This window comes from Giraffa tippelskirchi, chromosome 4, assembly GCF_054371585.1.
Source record: "Giraffa tippelskirchi isolate mGirTip1 chromosome 4, T2T-mGirTip1v1.2.pri, whole genome shotgun sequence".
Classification (NCBI taxonomy): Eukaryota; Metazoa; Chordata; class Mammalia; order Artiodactyla; family Giraffidae; genus Giraffa; species Giraffa tippelskirchi.
The window spans coordinates 150,611,920-150,624,008 of NC_137278.1; the positions used below are offsets into that span (position 1 = coordinate 150,611,920).

Below are 12,089 nucleotides of genomic sequence, written 5' to 3' on the forward strand. Positions count from 1 at the left end.
CAAGAATCTTCTCCAGGTGTCTCATACACAAAATTAACATCTATATTTCCAATAATGGGGGATGACATTTATTAAAATGTTATTACCATAACTCAGCTTTCCTTTGGTCTGGCACTTATTGAGGACACCCAAAATACTACTTTATTCTTTCCCATCAGTGGCTTTTTGCTAATACAAATTAATAAGAGTTTGACAACAGATCAACAAAAAAGTTAATTGCACCAAGTAAATGTCAAAAATATCGACTGCAAAGTTGTACTTTTGATAAGGCAAATTCATCTTTGTAGTAAACTGTCAATAGTAAAAATGTTCAGCAGGTAATTTTCATCAACGTACAGAAATAAAAAAGTGAAATTCATGAAAGGCTAATTTTTAAAACTAGAGATTAGAGTAGAAATATAACTATGGTACTAAAAACAAGTTGGCTAGGGGCAGTATCTTCTTTGTAATTTAGCAAACAAGAATAACATACAAAGAAGTAACTTTATATCCAACAACTCAAAATGTTCCTACTATGTGGACAATTCTGGATGAAATTTACTTTAAAAGCAGAGGATAAACTATGAATACTTTGTACATCCACTTCAGCTTCCTACCTGCTGATCTATTCAAGTTCAATAAATTACTGGCAGAATTTGTAACACTTTTGGGTACAAATTAACAACTGTTGATCCCCTATAAAATGTTCTACAGTATAGTGGGAAAGATGAGGACCTGTGGGATGAGGATTACCTTGGTTGCCTGGATGAACTGTTTTGGGAAATGAAAATTAGAATTTTATTAGCTTCTCCATAAATCAAGATTTTACATAGCACCCAGAGATTTTCATCCTTTAAAAGAACTGGCATTTAATAAAGTCTAAATTTACTTTCCTCTTTGATATCAAAAGAAAGCAAACTCAAAAAGCCAACATTCAAATATTTTATGCGTTTTAAGATTCAATATAAGGTTCTCTACTGTCCTTCCCACAATGAGGCAGCTCCATCCAGAGCAGATCAGATTGAGTAAGGTTATCTCTTAAAGCTAAACCAAACTAAATCAAGACACACTTATTAGATCACTTTTGAATTAGGAAAGCACCAAACTCCTGCTGGAGGGGACTAAGAGAATTCAGTTGGCTTAAAATTTTTTCTCCTTACATGTGCCTTTTTCTAGGCAAAGAACTGCCTTATTTTCTTCAATTCTGCATCCAAAATTAAACCATAAAATGCTTGTGATTACACCATTCAAAGTTAATTATTCTGCACAAATTGAAACCAGATCTGTTTTCTAAGGAAAGTATTAAAATTTACCACTAATTTTTCTCAGTGAAATTAAAATTTTAAAAGTACAATCATCATCTTTTTTACCCAGATCTCGGAGTGTTTAAAATACCAAGTCATTTCATTAGTTTTCCAAACTACGTTTTCTTTATTAAAAACTGAGGGAGTAGTGGTCCCTCACAAATTAAAATGGACAACATTAGATTTTTAAACTCAAAGTATCCACAAACCACACTTTTAGCGCCTACCTAGATCCTTTCCTCCCATATTGATGAGCAGTGACTATGTAGCATGAGACTCAAAGGCCAAAAACCACCACCACCACACTGGCACAATGAGCCCCCAAAAGTAAACTAAAAAACAAAACAAACAAAATAAAACACAGCATACTGTAAAAAGAATTTATTTGCCTCATACATTAAAAAAAAAACACAATAGGGCGTTTAACTATAAATTCAATCTTCTCATTCAAGGAGTTGCAAAACAAAGTTTAAACAGAAACTTTTTAATTGCTTTGGGTTTACATTTTGAAAACTCTTAAGATTTACAGAGGGAACATACCAAATAAACAAAATTGAAATGTTAAGGCATAAACTTTAATGAGTCCACTATTCTACCCCCTATGCCGGTTCTGCACGAGGTACCTCACACCATTCCGATTCATAGATAAAAAATGAAGCAAAAAAAAAAAAAAAAAATGAAGCAAAATACGCACCAACTAAACCGTGCATCAACTATTGAAACAAGCGTTCAAATTATTTAGGATGGAAAAGTTATCCGTGTGAATTACTCAATTTCATTCCTTCCTTCAAAAGCAACAGCGAATCCAAAGATTTAGGTCTTCCCCCAGCTTTACAAACGTCCCTGTCCGCCCCTGTACCCGCAATTCCTTCCTCCCTCCGGGAAAACATACAACTAACGGTTTCCGTGGCGGCCCCTGCGGCCGGGGCTCCGCGGGCTGCCCCCGCGCCCCGGAAAACAAAGGGGATTCCCAGCCATTGTCCTCCGCGGCGCTGAGCATCACCAGCACTAGCAAGGCAGTAGCTTGCGCAGTTATCTCCACAGCGGGCAATGTCACAACCCGACCAACAGCACAAACTACTACCTCAGCCAGGGCCATGGTGTCGGGGAGGCACCGGACCACGCTGAGGCGAGCGAAACGACTCCGGTGTTCCTCCGTCGTTCCTCGGCCGCCGCCGCCGTCGGCCCCGCGCCCCTGCTCTTCCCCGCCGCGCCGCGCCTGCAGACCCCGCCCAGCGCCGCGCCGGTCGGCCGCACCGGGCGCGCCTGGCATCTTCGCGGCGCCGGCGTCCGAGGGAGGCCGAGCCGGGGTCCTCTACGTAACCGAGCGCTCTGGAGATAGAAAGGTGCGCAGGGGTCCTGGCGCAGGCAGCCGCCCCGAGGGAACGCCGTCCCCCAGGCCACTCGACAGCAGGAAATGGGCGGCAAAAGCGCAGCCGACGCCTGCGGGACCCGGACCATCCCAGTGAGGCAGCGAGAAGCGCTCCCGCGCTTCGCCCGTCGCGAGCTCCGAGCCGTCTCTAACGCGCTCCCGCCACGTCTCCGGGATGTGCCGCCCGCGCCCCTCCCCGCCCCGCGGCGGGGGCTGGGCGGCGGCTGGGGCCCATGGGCGCCGCGCTCCGCACACGCGCGCGGGGCCGGCTCTCCGCGCAGGAGAACGCTCGGGGCGCTTCTTGCAGAGGCGGACACCGGCTCCGGCGCCGCGAACAGAAAACCTAGGCACAGCCCGGAAGTCCCCAGGCCACCCGCTCCTCAGTACCCTTCGAGGAAATCCCGTGCCCCTCTGCAGGATGCGAGAAGAAAACAAACAAAAACCCCGTAAAAATGAAACCGGGCCGGGCGGCGGGAAGGGTGGCGGCGGCGGGAGCCCGGCGCCCGCGGACACACGCCCCGTCTCGCGCTCCGCTGCTCCAGTGAGTCGGACGAACCATAGAGATCACTTAAGGAGGCTCGCGCGCTACTCCCCACCACGTGACCGCCCCGCCAGGCCCTCCCCCCCCGCCGCCATCTTACATCCGGGACAGAAGCGGCGTCCCTTTCCCCGCCTTGGCAAAATTCGACGTGTCACTAGAAATCAGCCCCCAAAGGGGGAACCCGGATTCCACGTCACCAAAGTGCTGAGGCCGCGGGCCGTGCTCTCCAAGCCGCTTAACGGGGCAAAGTGGAGCCGCAAACCTCTCCCGGTGTTTGCCCGCAAAGAAAATGGCGGCACTTACCGCCGTCTAAGTGGACACGTTGTACTCTGGCTGAGGTTTAAAGTTTCTGGCACCTCCTTTCGCATCCGGCAAGGACACCACAACATGCGCTCCACCCCGCGGCGCGGCCGCAGCGCCACATTCCGCAGAAAACCGGCGGGAAAGCTGCTGCACTGCCCGCTTTAATGCGCAGGCTCCTGAGACTTGTGGGTGGGTTTTTTTGTGTGTTTTTTTTAAAGGCCAAGTTTGGGAAAAGGCCGACTACCCTGAGCTCCATCTGCTTTGGGGCCAGGCGAGTTTCTTTTCGCCTTCCATTTTGAGACTTTTCTGTGAAGTTAAACAAATTGATGTGAAGAAAAAGTAAGCAGGAGCTGCCAATTAAGATTCACAGAACGTCTAATTCGAGTTTCCGATAAACGAATAATTTTTTAGTATATGTATGTACCCTATACTAAAAATGTTCGTTTGAACTTGGAATATAGCTAGTGTCCTGTATTTTTACGTAAATCTGGCAGTACTGTTGGTTATCACCCTCCTGAAAATCCAGACCACATAAGAAAAATAAGGAATGGGGGAACTGAGTGTGTTCAGACTCCAGACTGCCTCTGCGCAGAGGCTCTGAACCCTTCATGAAAGGCAGAGGGCTAAGGTCCAGACTCCAAACCACACACAAGGGACATCCATGTATAACTGCTTTTGGGAACAATAGGTATTCTTTACCTTTAAAGCAGCACAGTGTAACTTTGATCAAACATCCTCTCACCCAGAGAATCTCTTTGCAAGTTAAAGATTACATAACACTGGCTTTTCATTTCTATTCTATTTAGTATTGGTGATGGGACACAATTTCTTTCTTTTTTAAAAGTTTTTATTTGACTATGCTGCGTCTTTTTTTGCTGCGCGAGCTTTTCTCTAGTTGCAGGGGGCGGGGGTTACTCTCTAGTTGCCATGCCTGGCCTCCTTGTGGCTTCTCTTGTAGCTGAGTCCTGGCTCTAGGGCATATGGGCTTCAGCAATTTCCGCAGGTGGGCTCAATGGTTGCTGCTGCCTGCCTGTAGAGCGCAGGCTGAGCAGTTGTCACCTCCGGGCTTCCTTGTGCCCCTGGCATGTGGGGTCTTCCCAGATCAGGGATCCAACTCCTGTCTCCTGCATTGACAAGCAGATTTTTTTTTTTTTTTACTGCTGAGCCACCAGAGAAGCCTGGAACACAGTTTATTGAACCAAGTTTCAAATTAAAAAGCAACCTGCCTGACATGTTTCAAAATAAAGTTTGTGATATGCAAATTAAGAAATACACTTCGTTTGATTGGGGTTTTTTTGGCCCCAGGTGGCACTTGTGATACCTTCTTATTTCCCTGACTAGGAATCAAACCCCGGCCCCTTGACAGTGAAAGCAGGGAGTCCCGTCTAAGGAATTCCCTAAAATACACTTGGGTATGCCCACTAACTGACCAATCCCAGTGTCATGCTTACTGTATGCATTTTAAAGCAAATGCTGAAGTTTGCCTTTGAGGTGCAATCACAACTACTTCCAATTAACAATATTTGTGCATTTTTTGTATATATGGAACATACTTGCAATTAAGTGCCCAACCTGACAAATAGAAATTTGACTAGACATCACAGTGATGCTTACCAAAGTCTATGTGCTTAGTCGCTTCAGTCGTGTTCAACTCTTTGCGACCCCAAAGGGGTCCAAGCTCCTCTGTCCATGGGATTCTCCAGACAAAAACACTGGAGTGATTTGCCATTTCCTCCTCCAGGGGATCTTCCTGACCCAGGGATCGAATCCGGGTCTCTTATGTCTCCTGCATTGGCAAGTGCAGGAGACACTCTTTACCACTAGCACCATCTGGAAATCAGCTCACTAATACTTTTCATTATAATTCACACCACCTTGTTCCCATAAGCAGTGCTTGGGCTGGCATCCCCCACTGCTGATTCATTGCACAGTGGACCACATTATCGTCCACCACAGCCGATGTCATTTGTTATAGTGGTACAGATATTCTAATGGTCCTCAAATAGTTATTTGCTCTACAGTGTATACAGTATATACATTATCAGTGGTAAAAGAATCTTCCTGCCAATGCAGGAAACCCTGGAGACATGGGTTTGATCCCTGGGTCAGGAAGATTCCCTGGAGGAGAAAATGTCAACCCACTCCAGTATTCTTGCCTGAAAAATCTCATGGACAAAGAAGCCTGGCAGCTTACAGTCCATGGGCTCGCAGTCAGACATGACTGAGCATGCGCACTACATTACTATACAGATACATTAGAGCATAAGATTTCCAAATAAATTTAATCATTACACTAATTGTATCAGATTCCTTTTCACAATTAACCTTTTGACAGCGTTGACACACATGTATTCATCATCCAGACACAATGTGCTGTTACCAGTTCTTTGCCTCCACCCATAGTATCCAGAATCTAATCATCCTTTCCAAATGTGAGCACGCTCAGCTTCACAAGCCTTCACCATGACCTCATAGGAGAAAAACGGCAACAGCTTCCTGTCTTAGCTTTCCCTACTCTATATTCCTTCCACTTTATCCTGCTTATAACTCGTTTATCTTTAGTTTCATAATTTACTACTAAAAATAATCACTCCAAACTTCTGCCACCTCAAATCTAAATTATTCTACTTGGCTTTCAAGGAATTCCATGAGTTGGCCTCAATCCCTTACTGTCAACCTTGCTTTATAAAACATGTTGAAATCTACTCTATCAGTTTCCTGGTACCTCAAGAGGCAATGGCACCCCACTCCAGTACTCTTGCCTGGAAAATCCCATGGACGGAGGAGCCTGGTAGGCTGCAGTCCATGGGGTTGCTAAGAGTCGGACACGACTGAGCGACTTCACTTTCACTTTTCACTTTCAGGCTTTGGAGAAGCAAATGGCAACCCACTCCAGTGTTCTTGCCTGGAGAATCCCAGGGATGGAGGAGCCTGGTGGGCTGCCGTCTGTGGGGTCGCAAAGAGTCGGACACGACTGAAGCAACTTAGCAGCAGCAAGAGATATGCCTTGCTCACATTATTTGTCTTTACCTGGAATACCCTCCAACATCCTTTGGACCCATCCAAAACCTATCCACCCAACAAGGCCCATTTTAAGTTCTGTTTCTACCACTAAGCTTTTTCATTGCCTCTGAATACTAACTTCAATAATATCCTGAACCACAGAAGACTACGCTGATTTTCCTAATTTTGAGATCCCAAATTAATCTGTACTAGTCTTTCAAAATATTCTGCACACTTGTCAAAGGTCTGTATTCCCTGCAGAACTGTAAACTCCATGAGGACAGACACTAATCCAGTGCCCAACACTTAATGTTAACAACACGAGTACATATATAGTTTTGTATTGAGCATTATTTCATGTATGCAGTTTCTTCAACTAGCTATAAACACCTTTGAGACCCTCCCAAAGACTTTTGTCCATTCAGCAAGGACATAGTTATGAACATACACATAGTAGATTCTTAATATGCTGTGTTGTCCAGTGAAGCAAAAAGCTGACCCCTCTGTGAGACGGTATAGGTTTCTGCCCATTTCTTGAATGACATGTGCCAAAAGTTTTCTGTTTTGTCTTCATGCTAACATCCACCAGTTACCATGTACTCAGGACAGTTCTTTACAACACTCCTTTTTAAAATCCTAATAAACAACTCTATGAGTTCAACACTACTATGACTCTATGTTACAGATGAGGAAACCAAAACAGGTTAATTAACCCAAGGTCACGCATCCAGTAAGTAACAGTGCTGGAATTTGAATCTAGCAAGTCTAGTCTGAACCTTGGCTCTTAACCACTGTTATTGGTTAAAGCATCTTAAACTATAAATCAATAAGATGTTTTGAACTCTCTTGGACCAAAGAAAAACCCAGTGCAGTTCTGGAGGTCACCGTCATTAGACAAATCTTTTCTCCTCACAGTATTTCGGTGTTCTCTGTTATGTTCAAGTGTTTTTGTCCCAATGCCTACCCACAGAAATAGTAATTATCTAAAAAGGATTTTCAATTTATTTCAGTAAGGCTTGGATTTTAATGGGGTGCAGAACTTTTCTGTAAAATGTTAATCTAGCAGTGTGGAGAAAAAAAAAACTGCTTTTGAAATAAATGTACTTCAGCTGTGTGACTCTAAGTCACTTCACCCTCTAAATCTTCACTTCCTCCTTGGTCAAATGAGTATAATTTATACCTTCCTTGCAGGAACTGCTGTGAGAATTAAAAAGAATAATATAGGCAAAGCCCTGACTAACACATACTAGGTCCTCCATAAATGATTAAAATTAAAAGAAAAATTTATAACTACACTTGACTTCTATAAATACTATAGAGGAATCTTTCAGTATTATATATTTATTATATAAAGCCAGGTTTTCAAAAAAATTAAAAGTATTTGTCTTTGAGAGGTAGAGGGATGGTCTGGCATTGTTATAGGTAGGCGGTTTCAAAATTAGCCTCACTAAATTAAAAATAAATGAGTGCTCATAAAAGATAATTAAGGGAGTCTACCCAAGATGAGGATTGTTTTCTACTTGACCTAAAATTTTAACACAAAGTTGTAACTCTTTTTTTCTAAATTGCTGAGATGTTTCATAATATCTAGATGTATATCCTTTTCATTTCAGATATTGTTTCAAAAAAGGTCTCAAAAACACATCTCCATTATTGTATTTTATGAAAAGTTTTTCCAAGTTGATACAAATGTTTGGTTTTTAAACAGAGTCAATGAAGTGGGAGTGGGAGGTCACTGAAGTGCTGAACCTCGTAGGGAGGAGGATGCAACCAAGTATATGAAGGAAAACATGAATAATTTATCATACCTGAAAGTAAACTCTCAAATTTGTTATGACTTTTATACTAGAAAACTAGTACTGGTGGAACATAATTAAAAACCTAGAATCATGCTGAGTGGTAACTGTAAGGCAAATTAAGAAGCTATGTAATCACAGCTATAACTATATAGTTTTTGTGAAAAATCTATCCTAGGCCACAAAGAAAATTTGGGTTTGAGGCCAAGAGACTTTCATGATAATAATACATAACTGATATATCTCAATAACATAAAAATTGCAAGGAGAAAGTGTAACAACAGCAGTATTACTTTCAAGAACTGTGTCAGGAGCTAAAAAAGAATCTCACAAAATTAGATAAATATATCCAGTCTGACATAAACACCATATGGTAACCGCCTTAAGAGACAGGAGTTGTATGTTATGTGTTAAAATTATGACACAGAGGTAGTAAAAGCTGGAAAGCAAATGCAATTTGCACAATTGGGTCTGAAGTCCAATATTTTATTTTCCTAGATTGCAATATTATAGCTTTGGAATTTTTCTCCCAGCTAGTTAAACTTCACAGAAAGGAGCAGTTGATATTATATTGCAATAGTTCCCCAAATAGTGGCATGGTTTAGCTGATCTTCTCTGGTTGCACTATTTAATGAATGTTTAAAATTAAATTTAATATAACCATATTTGCAGCAACTGAAAATGGTCTCAAAATTCAAGGGTACAATAATTCTTTTTCCTGAGGGGCTAGAATCAATTCCACAGTGTAATTAAGAATGTTTCAACTGACCTCTGAATCACTATAAGCATCAAGCATATGGATACCAACTACAGCCAAGAAAGACTTAGAGATGAGTACTGTAACATTTCAGGTCTTCTATCAAAGAATATCGCTTTCAACAGAAAAACAGAAACAGCTGAAATCCAAGGGCAATATGCTGCCTCAAGTCCTCCTTAAAAGTAGGGACTGTGCAAATACTATAAATCTACAAATATTTAGATAACATAAATATGAAATAGTTCAAAGTATCTGCCTCCCAAACAAAAAGCCCTCCCCTGCAAAAGACAAAAAAACAAAAACAGATTTTAAAGACTTCCTTTTGAGAAAAGTGGTATAATCTCTATTTACATAAAATACATGATTGTTGCAAGTTTAGCTGCGGAATTCATATTTATAGCAATCTCATTTTGTAAGCATTCTGGCTGCTGAATCCTTAGCATTCAGAAAGATAGCAGGAGTTATAGCCTCTTCTTCAGCTATTTTAAAATGGCAGGGGGGACTTCACCTTTGCAAAAAAGCAACAGTGGCCAAAGTAGAAGGTATTTCCAGAGTCCCTTCTAATAGAAAGGCAGTTGGCAGTGCCTGCCTGTGTGTGGACTCATGAGTTGTGTCTGACTCTTTGCAACCCATGGACCATAGCCCACCAGGTTCCTCTGTCCACGGCGATTCTCCAGGCAAGAATACTGGAGTGGGTTGCCATTCCCTTTTCCAGGGTATCTTTCCAACCCAGGGATCGAACCTGGGTTTCCTACATTGCAGATTCTTTACCGCTGAGCCACTGGGGAAGCCCAGAGGTATTTCCAGAGTCCCATCTGATAGAAAGGCAGTTGGAAGGTCTTCTACCCTACTAGTTCTGTTTCTTCTTAACACATATAGGTGAAATTAGAGGAAAAGCTGGAAGAGAAGAGGCAGAGATTAAAAGAGAAATGAGAGGAGAAAAAGGAAAATAAGAGGAAACTATAAGAAAGGAGAAAAAAAGGAGAAAGATACTTAGACAAAGGTCTCAATAATACAGTAATACAAATCAACTCAAAATTCAAACTATGCATGTTGCCTCTAAAGAATAAGTAATTCATTAATTATCATCTCTGTTCTAGAGATAAGGAAACAGAGGCTTTGAACAGTTAAGGCGTGAAGTTAATAAGAGGCAGAGGCTCAGCTCCTTGCTGCCTCACAATTAAAGAGTACTAAGAGTGTTTATATTCACAAAAGTATCACAACATGCCTCTTTAAAGAGAGCCAATATTGCTAGTGCATTCTAAATTACTAGATTTATAAGAAACTGATATTCATCTAAATCCTCAAATAGTTTTTATATAAGGTAGATATTATAACTTACTTTCCCAATCTATATAAACCCTCCATTCAAACTGAAAGCACTACTCTACTTACCAGAGATTTACAAAAAAAATTAATTCAAGTGATTTTAATGCATTAAAAACTGCTTTCCCATAGGACATAAATTTGTAACACACCATACAGTATGAACTCCTGGTTCTTATCATGAGTGTTAAAAAAAGTTAAATTCACTCTAATAATGAATAGTAAAATGTGGTACTTTACACAAGATGTCATATCTGCTAAAGGCCAGAAGTGGTAAGTAGAAATCCAAAGGACATACTAGGCTGCTGGCAATGCTTTCATGAGACCATTTTTGTCTACATTTATGGTGTGTGTGTGTTAAGTCACTTCAGTTGAGTCCGACTCTTTGTGACCCTATGGACTGTAGCCCACCAGGCTCCTCTGGTCCATGGGATTCTCCAGGCAAGAATACTGGAGTGGACTGCCTTACCCTCCCTCCAGGGGATCTTCCTGACCCAGGGATCGAACCCACATTTCTTATGTCTCCTGCTTTGGCAGGTGGGTTCTTTACCACTAGCACCACCTGGGAAGCCCACATCAGTGGTAGTTTTCCATTAAAAAAAAAAAGTAATCCTCAATATTCTCAGCCTGGATATAGATTAATTCCAGAGGCTTCTAAATCTCCACGTTTAATTCCTATAGCCATCACAGGTAGGTGGATTCCTGAAAAAGCTGTGCCTTGAACTAGCCAGATGTCACATTATCTCCAGCAGACTGTTGAGGATTTGACTGTTCATATGAATTATTCTAAATTTGAGAAGAATATACTAGTCACTATATAATAACTACACTGTCATTCACTAACACAAGTATAATAATGATAACCTCATTAATATTTTTGAGTTATTTTCAATAATTTATGTTGTTTAATTCTCAGCTTCTTAACTGACTCTTTGGCCTAATGGTTACCTAGGACTTGAGGTACTAAACTGTGACAATGAACAAAATACTCCAAGGTTACACTGGGAAGGGACAACCTAGTTACTGGTCTATTACAGAATTAAGTGAATGTTATTAAGCAGAATAAAAATATATATGCTAAACTGTCCATTTTTTCCTTCTGCACTACAAAAAATTTAAGGAATACAGCAAAAGTTGAATCAATAATCATACAGGGGAAAAACAGATAAGAAATGACACTGTTAATATAATAAAATTTAAAATGAAAGCAACTGAAAAGTGGTTCTAAGCCAGACTTTCATGCACCCAGCAACCTAATAAATAAATGTTACTCACAAAAGTATACAGTAAAACTAACAAAACTTTAACACTAGTTTCTATAAAGAAATACCCAATAAGAAACAACAAAATGACCTGCTCCTTTTTGGCAGTGGTAGCATTACAGGAAACCAAGTTATTCAAGTTGAAAATTAGTTTGTTTCTTTTTTAATGGAAAACAGTCAGAAAAGGAATTTAATCCACTTGGCATATGCCAGTTGTCCAGCAATCTATATAAGATAGGCACTGTCAGTGACAAAAAGTGATTACGTGAGGCTTAAAACTCACTGTATTTATAATATGTATCCCAAAGGACGTTATTACTACTGTTTCAAGGCCTAGTTATAGTCTCAAATGTACTATAAAATTATCTCAGCTTTGGGAGTTTCCTTTTTGAATCTCCTAGCATCCAGTAAATTCACACACACAGCTCAGTTTTTCTAGTAACTAA

General features: G+C 41.3%; 1 protein-coding gene across 1 annotated transcript in view; it reads right to left on the reverse strand.

Annotated features, from left to right (window-relative positions):
- Positions 1 to 4,469: 4,469 nt before the first annotated feature.
- MON2 (MON2 regulator of endosome-to-Golgi trafficking) overlaps positions 4,470 to 12,089 on the reverse strand; it is a 122,892-nt gene continuing 115,272 nt past the window's right edge. The window contains exon 36 of the mRNA XM_081588927.1: positions 4,470 to 4,623. Within this exon, the coding sequence (XP_081445053.1) occupies positions 4,555 to 4,623 (69 nt within the window). The 3' untranslated portion in view covers positions 4,470 to 4,554. The remainder of the gene's footprint in view (positions 4,624 to 12,089) is intronic.